This window comes from Phyllobates terribilis, unplaced genomic scaffold (genome assembly GCF_046119375.1).
Source record: "Phyllobates terribilis strain yellow unplaced genomic scaffold, ASM4611937v1 Scaffold_11__3_contigs__length_659146591, whole genome shotgun sequence".
Classification (NCBI taxonomy): domain Eukaryota; kingdom Metazoa; phylum Chordata; class Amphibia; order Anura; family Dendrobatidae; genus Phyllobates; species Phyllobates terribilis.
In genome coordinates, this window is record NW_027362771.1 from 590,350,291 (window position 1) to 590,364,463 (window position 14,173).

The window sequence follows — 14,173 nt, forward strand, 5'->3', positions numbered from 1 at the left end:
CTGATCCCCACTCTCGCTGAATCCCTCTCGCACGTCCAAAGCCATGGCACTCATAGTGCTGAGATGACGTTGTGACCTTTACCACGGCAATTTTAGCGTGAGCGGCGGGGCATCAGAAGATGTGACGTGGATGGGTGAGGAGTGGAAGGGACAGAGAGGTGAGAACAAGGATTTTTTTTATTTTTTACATATTGTGTTTATTATTCTATGGTGTCGGGAGAGAACCCAGGGCATAATGAAGGACATTAAATTTGTAGAGAATAAGTTCAAATTTCATCGGAACAGAAGGGAGAAGAGCGAATTAGAATTTTGCCCGATCTCTGCTGGTCTACTTCGAATTACCTTTTCATGGGTATTATTGGGACATATAAAAGTAATAGCAGTGGTCCTAAATTCTCGACCCTCTCTAGTGGCTGTGACCTTAGAGGGGCATTTAATTCTGGGAATGCATCAATTGATCTCCTGGTCACTGCTTCACTTTCAACAGTTATTAGGTGGTCATCCAGCTATTCCTGCTGAGGGAGCTAGTGGGGGGTCATTCCTTTGGCTAGCTTAATCTATAATATCACATGTAATTCTCTGGATTCACTAGAAAATATCAGAAAGTTGGGTGTGTAGCGTGACGGATTACTGATCGTGTTTCGATACCTTTGTCCTAGCTCACGAATCACGTGGACAAGTACATTTCTAAATATGAGATGGACACAGAACGGTCAGAACGAGGCTCCTTGATTTTATACCTGGACAAGGTAAGAGATCACTTAAGTCTAGCAGAGTCCAAAGAGATCGTAGACATACGCTCTTCCAATGGTTCATGAAACGGTTCCAAAACTTATAGAATACATTTTAAGGAGTCCATACACTTTAGCTTAATTTTATAGGGACCGGGTGAACATATGAGATGTCCAAACTCCTCCTTAAAAAAATATATGTCAGGGGTAATAAAAGATCGGGGTGTTGGATTTCAATATGCCCAGTGTTGGACTGGGGAACTTTGGTCTGAGCAGAGGACTTGATTCTGAGGGATAACTTTTCACCTATACAACGCCAATGCATTATCATTAAAGGGGGTTTTCAGACCAGGGTGTATATTACACAATGTCAGGATTCGGTTCTATCTGCTAGCTCAATCGGTCGTCACGTCATCTCTCATATGCGATTTGCATATTCGTGGTCACATGCCGACAAACTAAACTTTCTGCTTTTCTGAATGTTCATGTGAAAGCATTGATAGAAGCAAGGAGAGAAATTAGTTGGCACGTGAACACAAGTATGCAAAATGCACATAAGCGATAATCATATCGAACCGGCAAGCAAAGCTGAAGCAGTGAGCATAATACACAATGTCAGGATTTAGCATGATAGAGAGTCTGAAGAAGATTTGCCCTGGCCCAGAACACTCCTTTAATGATAATGCAAAATGACATATTGCAGAGAGTAGTTTAGCTCTATAAATGTTTACACCGGTCACTGCCAGAGGCTATTACTGCTGATCACCATGGGGCTGGGGGTCAGACCCTCACTCATCTGATATCAATGACCATGATGATCTCATCAATAGAATATTTCATGGCTCCCTATGATTATGATGCCCCACAAAATGCCCCCACAAACAGTATGACACCCCCATAGTAAATTTCCCCACACAAGCACGGTATAATGACCACATAATGATCCCGGCACACTGTATGATGGCCCCCAGCTCCCTGTAGACATTGTGATGGTCGCCACAGGTCTCTATATATGGTATGATCCTCCATAGCCTCCTATATACAGTATGATGACCTCAACAGCTCCCAATATACAGTATGATACTCCCTACAGCTCCCTATATACTGTATGATGTCTCCACAGCTTCCTATATACAGTATGATGTCTCCACAGCTCCCTATATACAGTATGATGTTCCCACATCTCCCTATATACAGTCTATCCTCCAATCTATCCTAAACTCTGCTGCCCGACTAATCCACCTGTCCCCCGCTATTCCCCGGCCTCTCCCCTCTGTCAATCTCTTCACTGGCTCCCCATTGCCCAGAGACTCCAGTTCAAAACCCTATCCATGACATACAAAGCCATCCACAACCTGTCTCCTCCATACATCTGTGACCTAGTCTCCCGCTATTTACCTGCACGCAACCTCCGATCCTCACAAGATCTCCTGCTCTACTCCCCTCTTATCTCCTCTTCCCACAATCGCATAAAATATTTCTCCCGTGCTTCCCCCCTACTCTGGAACTCTCTACCTCAACACATCAGGCTCTCGCCGACCATGGAAACCTTCAAAAGGAACCTGAAGACCCACCTCTTCTGACAAGCCTACAACCTTCAGTAACCACCGCTCCACCACACCGCTGCATGACCAGCTCTACCCTCACCTACTGTATCCTCACCCATCCCTTGTAGATTGTGAGCCCTTGTGGGCAGGGTCCTCGCTCCTCTTGTACCAGTTGCTGACTTGTTTTTGGTTGTTTTTTTGTCTTTTGTTTTTGTTCAAATTATTATACTTGTTGCTTGCTATGTACACCCCTTTTAAACATGTAAAGCGCCATGGAATTAATAGCGCTATAATAATAATTAATACTAATATACAGTATGATGTCCCCACAGCTCACTATATACAGTATGATGTCCCACAGCTCACTATATACAGTATGATGCCCCACAGCTCACTATATACAATATGATGTCCCCACAGCTCCCTACATTCAGTATGATATCCCCTCAGCTCCCTACATACAGTATGATGTCCCCACTGCTCCCTACATACAGTATGATGTCCCCACAGCTCACTATATACAGTATGATGTCCCCACAGCTCCCTATATACAGTATGATGTCCCTACAGCTTCCTATATACAGTATGATGTACCTGCAGCTTACTATATACAGTATGATGTCCCCTCAGCTCACTATTTACAGTATGATGTCCCTACAGCTTCCTATATACAGTAGGATGTACTCGCAACTTACTATATACAGTATGATATCCCCTCAGCTCCCTACATACAGTATGATGTCCCTACAGCTTCCTATATACAGTATGATGTACCCGCAGCTTACTATATACAGTAGGATGTACCCGCAGCTTACTATATACAGTATGATATCCCCTCAGCTCCCTACATACAGTATGATGTCCCTACAGCTTCCTATATACAGTATGATGTACCCGCAGCTTACTATATACAGTAGGATGTACCCGCAGCTTACTATATACAGTATGGGGCTCCCACAAATAATGACTAATTTAAAAAAAAACGACTCACCTCGCTGCGTTGCCCCCCACGCACTGCTTCGATCTCCGCAGCGCATTCTCTGTGCAGCAGCAGCACAATCTAATAACATCATTGTGCCTGCCGGGTCCAGGCTAAGGTACACAGTCGGAATGGCAGAGGAGAGAGCCATCCTTGGGATGCAGATACCGTTGAAATCCACACTGCAGTGTTCGTCACCAGGTTCTCCTGGACTCAGGGCCCCCAAAGCGACCATGAGGTCTGTCGATATTGACACCCCTGAAGGAGATCCCAGGACTCACCGGAGAATTCTCTTGTTCTCCAGTGGACCAGTTCAACCTTGAGATAAGTGAAATAGTTGAAATGTCTTCAGATCTTCTCATGAAGCTTTCCAACTCCTTTCATGCACATCTCTTTGACTTCTCTAATCATCGTATTCAACACTGCAATAATTATCCTTCTCTGCTCTAAATCCTCTCTGGTGCTGCTCAAAAACCTCATATAGAATGTGGCAAAGCTCTATGACAATCTAAACTGACAGAGACCCCCTGCTTCACCACAGCAAATACCAGAAAGGAAAGGGAAAAAACCTCATGGGTCACATCGAGCAAAACTAACTGAAGGTCGTAGTTTTTAGAAGTTGGCTATCTTATACCACAAATGGATGGAGGGACTAGCGGTGGTAGAAACGACCTTGAGAAGACCACATGTTGAGTTTCTCTTAGGGTACTGTTTGTCTCAGGGGTGAAGTTGAACTAATATATCACATTTTTTGGTATAACATATTATCTACTGCCTGTGTTATTTCTACATTATGATGTTCTTGTATTTAATCCCATTTTTAGGTATCACACATCGAGACAGAATGTCTAAAGTTTAAGATCCATCAAAATTTTGAAGTGGGAATCTTACAACCCGCAACGGTCACCATCTATGAATATTATGCTTTAGGTAACCTCTTACTCATTATTTAGGCAGGACATTGTACCTGGATATTTTGTATATCTGATGCTATCTGCTGAGCCAGTGGTTTTTAGAGTAATAGACTAATATCTTTTTACCCCTCCAGAAAACCGTTGTACCAAGTTTTATCATCCAACTGAAGATGAGGGAGAGCTGAGGAAGATCTGCAAGGATGCCGAATGTCACTGCATCTCAGGTACTAGAGTAATATTGTGGATAAATCAGGGAGGACTCCAGAACCCAAAGAAGTTTTGGAGCTCATGGTGCCTGTTCAGATTTCAATTTGCAACATCTGTGGATATGCGCACAGCATGTATGGAGATGAGTCAAGAGCCGTGTGTTGGTGACCCCAAGATCAAGACCAAGATCTAAGAAGACTCATTGAAGTATTTCCCTTTTGACTCCCCTATATCCTAGGTTATACTTATCTCACCTGTCCGGCCCCTCCGTTGCTTGCTGCCCACCGACCGTTCCTCAGAAATTACTTATTTTTCCGCCATCACAAGCCGCATCTCCCAGACTAGGCTGGAACTTCCAACCACGACCGGACCTCGGAGGTCACTGCTCATCATGGATGTACGAAACGCAGTGATCTCTGAGGGGTTGGACAGGCGAGCGATGAAGTAAGAATAACCTGGGATATAGTAGAAAGAAGAGGACTGGATGAGCAGAGCTGCCCGTTCCTCAGGGTCTCTTCTTTCTGCAGTTACTCCTCCGACCTGCTTACTCATGGCCAGGAGTTCGGGACACAAACAGGTCTCAGAGGCCATAGCGCATCACACGTACATGACATCATGAAGTCCAACATGATCTCCTAGTTAATGTGAAGAGGGTGGGAGATGCTGCTTTTGGTAGGGAAAAGAAGAGGCGGCTCTGAGGACCGGATGGCGGGCAGCAGACAGTGGAGGAGCCGGACATGTAAGCGGTGAGTATAAGGGTTTTTTTGTTTGTTTTTTACATCTTATGTTTATTATACTCTGGAGAAAGAGACCCCCAAAGAATAATGTTCCCCCAAAGGTACGTTCAATTCGTAAAGAATAACTTTGCTACAAATTGAATTTCCAGAAAGATGCAACCTGAGAAACGGCCACAAGCAAAAACTAAAGTCTGCTGAGAGAATTCATTTAGCATGTCAACCCGGGGTGGACTATGGTGAGGAGACACGTCGGCTTCTAATATCATCCCCCACCGGGGAAGGTCTATCATCTCCAGGTTATGACCGACGTGTTCTGTCTCTCACTTACAGTCTACGACTGCAAACTGGAAAATATCCAACAGACCGGGGCCTATGACATCTTCACCATGGCGGTCACACGGGTCATCAAGCTGGGTAAGTACATCCAGTATCTACCACACATCCAGCATAAATGGAAACCGTAAGGGGAGGAGTTCCCATCTCCAAGTCTCAGTGTGTGTGTGGGCTGTCATGTGGATGGTTTATTTCCTCCTATGCATGATGATCACTTTTCCTGGTAACACTTGGATTCTCCACAGAGCCCAAAATCACCATTTTTGGCTGTACTTTGCTGCTTATAGTTGGGGAACAACAGCTCTGGAGCACAAACTGCTGCTTCAAAAAAAAAATAATGATATACTGATCTCTTTAAAGGATCGGATGAGATAAAAGATGGTGACAAAAGGAGATTTTATATCCACAAAAGCTGCAGAGACTCGGTGAAGGTGGAAGTGGGCAGGAACTACATCGTTTGGGGGCGCAGCGAGGACGTGTGGAAGATGAAAAATGAGTAAGTACAGTATAATCTATGTACAAGGATCTGCTCCTTACTCCACACAGACATTACACATCACCAATACATAAACTACGTACTGCCTGTCCTACATCATACTCCAGTCACATCCAGAGCTGCATTCCCAAATCTGCCCTTACTGTGTGCAGTATATGCAATAAATCTACAGTATTGTCAGTAGTACTTTATGCCATTCAATGTTTGTGTAAAATAATCTGACAATTTACATTTTTGTGCCATTACAGATGCGCAACGAAAACAAAACCATTTTTCTGACTTGTCTTGATATCGCCTCTTTCTCTTTAGCTAGAATTAAGAGAAGCGCACTCCGAAAAAGTGACTTCAAAAATGCACCCCAATAATTCCTGACCTCCCCCCACTGACATATGTCAGAGTGCAGCACAGCCTGTAATGTCACTGAGATGGGAAGAAACAGAGGAGGAGCGGGTGTGATATCCAGCAGCCCGGGGGGAACAGGAGACAGGCAGAATTCTGCATGCTGCTCTGGATGTGACTGGCATATGTGATGGATATCTGGATGGATGGATGGATGAATGAATAGATGGATGGATACCTGGATGGATGAATGAATGGATGTATGGATATCTAGATGGATGAATGGATGGATGAATGGATATCTAGATGGATAGATGAATGGATGGATGGATATCTAGATTGATGGATGGATGGATGAATGGATATCTAGATGGATAGATGAATGGATGGATGGATATCTAGATTGATGGATGGATGAATGGATGGATGAATAAATTAATGTATGGATGAATGGATTGATGAATGGATGGATGGATATCTGGATGGATGGATTTATTAATAGATATTTGGATAGATGAATGAATGGATGGATGGATATCTGAATTGTTGAATGGATATCTGGATGAATGGATGGATGAATGAATGGATATCTGGATGGATGGATGATTCGATTGATGGATGGATATCTGGATGGATGAATGGATTGATGGATGGATGAATGCATATCTTGATGAATTGGTTGATTAATAGATATCTGGATGGATGGATATCTGAATTGATGAATGGATATCTGGATGAATGGATGGATGAATGGATTGATAAATAGATTGATGAATGGATGTATGAATGGTTATCTGCATGGATGGATGGATATCTGGATGGATTGATGAATGGATATCTGGATTGATGAATGGATATCTGGATGGATGAATGGATATCTGGATGGATGGATGGATGGATGGATGGATGGATGGATGGATGAATGGATATCTGGATGGATGAATGGATATCTGAATGTTTATCTGGATGGATGAATGGAGTAATGAATGGATTGATGAATGGATGGATGGATGGGTGAATAGATATCTACATGGATAGATGGATATCTGGATGGATTGATGAATGGATATCTGGATAGATAGATGAATGTATGGATGAATAGATATCTGGATGGATAAATGGATATCTGGATGGATAAATGGATATCTGGATGGATGGATATCTGGATGGATGGATATCTGGATGGATGGATTGATGAATATCTGGATGCATGGATGAATGGATATCTGGATGCATGGATAGATGAATGGATATCTGGATGGATGGATGGATGGATGGATGAATGGATATCTGGATGGATGGATGGATGAATGGATATCTGGATGGATGGATGGATGAATGGATATCTGGATGGATTGATGAATGGATATCTCGATGGATGAATAGATATCTGGATGGATGGATGGATATCTGGATGGATGGATATCTGGATGGATGGATTGATGAATATCTGGATGCATGGATGAATGGATATCTGGATGCATGGATAGATGAATGGATATCTGGATGGATGGATGGATGGATGGATGAATGGATATCTGGATGGATGGATGGATGGATGAATGGATATCTGGATGGATTGATGAATGGATATCTCGATGGATGAATAGATATCTGGATGGATGGATGGATGGATATCTGGATGGATGGATATCTGGATGGATGGATTGATGAATATCTGGATGCATGGATGAATGGATATCTGGATGCATGGATAGATGAATGGATATCTGGATGGATGGATGGATGATTGGATATCTGGATGGATTGATGAATGGATATCTCGATGGATGAATAGATATCTGGATGGATAAATGGATATCTGGATGCATGGATAGATGAATGGATATCTAGATGGATAAATGGATATCTAGATGGATGAATGGATATCTGGATGGATGGATGGATATCTGGATGAATGGATATCTGGATGCATGGATAGATGAATGGATATCTCGATGGATGAATGGATATCTCGATGGATGAATAGATATCTGGATGGATAAATGGATATCTGGATGGATTGATGAATGGATATCTGGATGGATGGATGGATATCTGGATGCATGGATGAATGGATATCTGGATGCATGGATAGATGAATGGATATCTAGATGGATGAATGGATATCTGGATGGATGGATGAATGGATATCTGGATGGATGGATGAATGGATATCTGGATAGATGGATGAATGGATATCTGGATGGATGGATGAATGGATATCTGGATGGATGGATGAATGGATATCTGGATGGATGGATGAATGGATATCTGGATGGATGGATGGATATCTGGATGCATGGATGAATGGATATCTGGATGCATGGATAGATGAATGGATGTCTCGATGGATGAATAGATATCTGGATGGATGAATAGATATCTGGATGGATGAATGGATATCTGGATGGATGGATGAATGGATATCTGGATGGATGGATGAATGGATATCTGGATGGATGGATGAATGGATATCTGGATGGATGGATGAATGGATATCTGGATGGATGGATGAATGGATATCTGGATGGATAAATGGATATCTGGATGAATGGATATCTGAATGGACATCTGATTTCTGCGTTTTACCCTTTTTCAGGATGTCCTATGTCATCAATGGAGGAACATGGTTTGAGCTCCTGCCGACTAATAAGGAATGTGGCACCATTGAGAAGGACGAGTGTGAAGAGTTGGACAAGTTTATTGATGACTTGGTTCTTTTCGGCTGCCAGAGCTGAGCCTGTATCACACCCAACTACAGACCGCACTGGGGGCGCTGGTGTCCCCGGCCTTTGCTGAAACCAATATGTACAATGTCATAGATGTCACCGGCCTTACTGTAGTCCTGAATGTGCCTATTCATGTATCACATATGCATCACTTCATAACTAGGAGGAACTGATGACAACCCCTGTGGGTGCCATGATGGCGGCCATGTTGACTGCCTCCCTAACAACAGATATAACCGTTGTGAAGAAAATGTTTATGAAAATAAAGAACAAGTTGTCACAACCCGCCCTGTCTATCATCACTGTGTAGTATAGACCTTCATCTTGGCTATCTCATACATAAATTTGACTTACAACTATTTGGTATATAATTAGTTATACAGATTCTGCCATGTCACTGCATTGTTACTGTTTTGCTCCTGGTGGTGGAAAAATCTATTTCTTTGTGTATTCTTCAAATTACAACCTGATCTCACATTCCCTAATAGCTCAGTCTCAGAAAATGGAGACACAAAGTGATGTTTTATTTTACAAACTGCTCAATTTTTTTTCACCAGTTAATTATAAAACCATCCTGTGAGTCTGATACCGGCAGAATCCCCCCGAGCTGTAAACCCCTCCTACACTCTGAATAAAAAAACTGGAATCGCATCTATTCACTGCAGGTTTATATCGCACTGCGGGAGCGGAAAAGTCAGAATCAGCGCGGTTTGTAAGGAGGAGAGCGGGCGAGACCGGAGGAGGAGGAGAGGAGGACAGGCAGACACTGCGGACGGTGCCAGGACCCGGGAGACGTCTGCGCTCCGCACTCCCCACAGCCGCCATCTACAGGTCACCTCCGCCGCACCGGACACGTCCCGACATGAGGGATCCGGGGGGATTCTCAGTCCTCTTCCTGATTTTGCAGTTGATCCCACAGCCAGGTATGTGCCTCCCCCCCGTACAGATCCCAGGCTGTATACACCGTATATACTGACACCAAGATCTATGGAGAAGGGCTAGTGACTACTGGGAAACATCAGCTCTGCTACATGTGACCCACACAGCTCTGCTACATGTGACCCACACAGCTCTGCTACATGTGACCCACACAGCTCTGCTACATGAGACCCACACAGCTCTGCTACATGTGACCCACACAGCTCTGCTACATGTGACCCACACAACTCTGCTACATGTGACCCACACAGCTCTGCTACATGTGACCCACACACAGCTTTGCTACATGTGACCCACACACAGCTCTGCTACATGTGACCCACACAGCTCTGCTACATGTGACCCACACAGCTCTGCTACATGTGACCCACACAGCTCTGCTACATGTGACCCACACAGCTCTGCTACATGTGACCCACACAGCTCTGCTACATGAGACCCACACAGCTCTGCTACATGTGACCCACACAGCTCTGCTACATGTGACCCACACAACTCTGCTACATGTGACCCACACAGCTCTGCTACATGTGACCCACACACAGCTCTGCTACATGTGACCCACACAGCTCTGCTACATGTGACCCACACAGCTCTGCTACATGTGACCCACACAGCTCTGCTACATGTGACCCACACAGCTCTGCTACATGTGACCCACACAGCTCTGCTACATGTGACCCACACAGCTCTGCTACATGTGACCCACACAGCTCTGCTACATGTGACCCACACAGCTCTGCTACATGTGACCCACACAGCTCTGCTACATGTGACCCACACAGCTCTGCTACATGTGACCCACACAGCTCTGCTACATGTGACCCACACAGCTCTGCTACATGTGACCCACACAGCTCTGCTACCTGTGACCCACAGCTCTGCTACATGTGACCCACACAGCTCTGCTACATGTGACCCACACACACACAGCTCTGCTACATGTGACTCACACAGCTCTGCTACATGTGACTCACACAGCTCTGCTACATGTGACTCACACAGCTCTGCTACATGAGACACACACAGCTCTGCTACATGTGACCCACACAGCTCTGCTACATGTGACCCACACAGCTCTGCTACATGTGACTCACACAGCTCTGCTACATGAGACCCACACAGCTTTGCTACATGAGACCCACACAGCTCTGCTACATGTGACCCACTCAGCTCTGTTACATGTGACTCACACAGCTCTGTTACATGTGACACACACAGCTCTGTTACATGTGACACACACAGCTCTGCTACATGTGACGCACACAGCTCTGCTACATGTGACGCACACAGCTCTGCTACATGTGACGCACCAAGCTCTGCTACATGTGACGCACCAAGCTCTGCTACATGTGACGCACCAAGCTCTGCTACGTGTGACGCACACAGCTCTGCTACATGTGACGCACCAAGCTCTGCTACATGTGACGCACCAAACTCTGGTACGTGTGACGCACACAGCTCTGCTACATGTGACGCACCAAGCTCTGCTACATGTGACACACCAAGCTCTGCTACATGTGACGCACACAGCTCTGCTATATCTGACCAACACAGCTCTGCTACATCTGACCAACACAGCTCTGCTACATCTGACCAACACAGCTCTGCTTCATCTGACAAACACAGCCCTGCTACATCTGACAAACAAAGCTCTGCTGTATCTGACTAAAAAAGCACTGCTACATCTGACAAACACAGCTCTGCTACATCTGACAAACACAGCTCTGCTACATCTGACAAACACAGCTCTGCTACATCTGACAAATACAGCTCTGCTACATGTGACGCACACAGCTCTGCTACATCTGTCAAACACAGCCCTGCTACATCTGACAAACACAGCTCTGCTACTTGTGACAAACACTGCCCTGCTACTTGTGACAAACACAGCCCTGCTACATCTGACAAGCACAGCCCTGCTACATGTGACAAACACAGCTCTGCTACATGTGACAAACACAGCCCTGCTACATGTGACGCACCAAGCTCTGCTACATGTGACGTACACAGCTCTGCTACATCTGACCAACACAGCTCTGCTATATCTGACAAACACAGCTCTGCTACTTTTGACAAACACAGTCCTGCTATATCTGATAAACATAGCTCTGCTACATCTGACAAACACAGCTCTGCCGCTGGTGAGCCGGGATCTCAGGGCAGTTTGCATTTCTCTGACATTTGTAAAGAATGACAGCATTATGTGTGTACAGTAGATATTTCCTACTTTATTGCCACCATGATGAAGTGTTGGGCATTATATAACAGGATTATATGGGTGTGATATGTGGACACTGTATGGGGGGTGATATGTGGGCTCTGTATGGCGGTCATACGTGGGCGCTGTATGGGGGGTGATATGTGGGCTCTGTATGGGGTGATGTGTGGGTGCCGTATGGGGGTGATGTGTGGGCTCTGTATGGGGGTGATGTGTGGGCTCTGTATGGGGGTGATGTGTGGGCTCTGTATGGGGGTAATGTGTGGGCACTGTATGGGGGTGATGTGTGGGCTCTGTATGGGGTGATGTGTGGGCTCTGTATGGGGTGATGTGTGGGCTCTGTATGGGGGTGATGTGTGGGCACTGTATGGGGGTGATGTGTGGGCTCTGTATGGGGTGATGTGTGGGCTCTGTATGGGGTGATGTGTGGGCTCTGTATGGGGTGATGTGCGGGCTCTGTATGGGGGTGATGTGTGGGCACTGTATGGGGGTGATGTGTGGGCTCTGTATGGGGTGATGTGTGGGCTCTGTATGGGGGTGATGTGTGGGCTCTGTATGGGGGTGATGTGTGGGCTCTGTATGGGGGTGATGTGTGGGCACTGTATGGGGGTGATGTGTGGGCTCTGTATGGGGTGATGTGTGGGCTCTGTATGGGGGTGATGTGTGGGCGCTGTTTTGGGGGTGATGTGTGGGTGCTGTTTTGGGGGTGATGTGTGGGCGCTGTATGGGGGTGATGTGTGGGCTCTGTATGGGGGTGATGTGGGGGCACTGTATGGGGGTAATGTGTGGGGGCGCTGTATGGGGGTGATGTGTGGGCTCTGTATGGGGGTGATGTGTGGGGGCGCTGTATGGGGGTGATGTGTGGGGGCGCTGTATGGGGGTGATGTGTGGGGGTGCTGTATGGGGGTGATGTGTGGGCTCTGTATGGGGGTGATGTGTGGGTGCTGTTTTGGGGGTGATGTGTGGGCGCTGTTTTGGGGGTGATGTGTGGGCGCTGTATGGGGGTGATGTGTGGGGGTGCTGTATGGGGGTGATGTGTGGGCTCTGTATGGGGTGATGTGTGGGCTCTGTATGGGGGTGATGTGTGGGTGCTGTTTTGGGGGTGATGTGTGGGCGCTGTATGGGGGTGATGTGTGGGCTCTGTATGGGGGTGATGTGGGGGCACTGTATGGGGGTAATGTGTGGGGGCGCTGTATGGGGGTGATGTGTGGGCTCTGTATGGGGGTGATGTGTGGGGGCGCTGTATGGGGGTGATGTGTGGGGGTGCTGTTTGGGGGTGATGTGTGGGGGTGCTGTATGGGGGTGAGGTGTGGGGGCGCTGTATGGGGATGGTGTGTGGGGGAGCTGTATGGGGGTGATGTGTGGGCTCCGTATGGGGGTGATGTGTGTGCACTGTTTTGGGGGTGATGTGTGGGCGCTGTTTTGGGGGTGATGTGTGGGCGCTGTTTTGGGGGTGATGTGTGGGCGCTGTTTTGGGGGTGATGTGTGGGCGCTGTTTTGGGGGTGATGTGTGGGCTCTGTATGGAGGTGATGTGTGGGCTCTGTATGGGGGTGATGTGTGGGCTCTGTATGGGGGTGATGTGTGGGGGGCGCTGTATGGGGGTGATGTGTGGGGGGCGCTATATGGGGGTGATGTGTGGGGGCGCTGTATGGGGGTGATGTGTAGGGGCGCTGTATGGAGGTGATGTGTGGGCTCTGTATGGGGGTGATGTGTGGGCGCTGTTTTGGGGGTGATGTGTGGGCTCTGTATGGGGGTGATGTGTGGGCGCTGTATGGGGGTGATGTGTGGGCGCTGTTTTGGGGGTGATGTATGGGCTCTGTATGGGGGTGATGTGTGGGCACTGTATGGGGGTGATGTGTGGGCTCTGTATGGGGGTGATGTGTGTTCTCTGTATGGGGGTGATGTGTGGGCTCTGTATGGGGGTGATGTGTGGGCGCTGTATGGGGGTGATGTGTGTGGGCGCTGTATGGGGGTGATGTGTGGGGGCGCTGTATGGG

General features: G+C 46.7%; 1 protein-coding gene across 1 annotated transcript in view; it reads left to right on the forward strand.

Annotated features, from left to right (window-relative positions):
* Nucleotides 1-9,298, forward strand: part of LOC141167058 (complement C3-like) — a 101,469-nt gene extending 92,171 nt beyond the window's left edge. Inside the window, exons 35-41 of the mRNA XM_073654385.1 lie at nucleotides 660-749; nucleotides 4,082-4,187; nucleotides 4,306-4,395; nucleotides 5,265-5,351; nucleotides 5,446-5,529; nucleotides 5,809-5,944; nucleotides 8,886-9,298. Of these exons, the coding sequence (XP_073510486.1) occupies nucleotides 660-749; nucleotides 4,082-4,187; nucleotides 4,306-4,395; nucleotides 5,265-5,351; nucleotides 5,446-5,529; nucleotides 5,809-5,944; nucleotides 8,886-9,024 (732 nt within the window). The 3' untranslated portion in view covers nucleotides 9,025-9,298. The remainder of the gene's footprint in view (nucleotides 1-659; nucleotides 750-4,081; nucleotides 4,188-4,305; nucleotides 4,396-5,264; nucleotides 5,352-5,445; nucleotides 5,530-5,808; nucleotides 5,945-8,885) is intronic.
* Nucleotides 9,299-14,173: the final 4,875 nt, after the last annotated feature.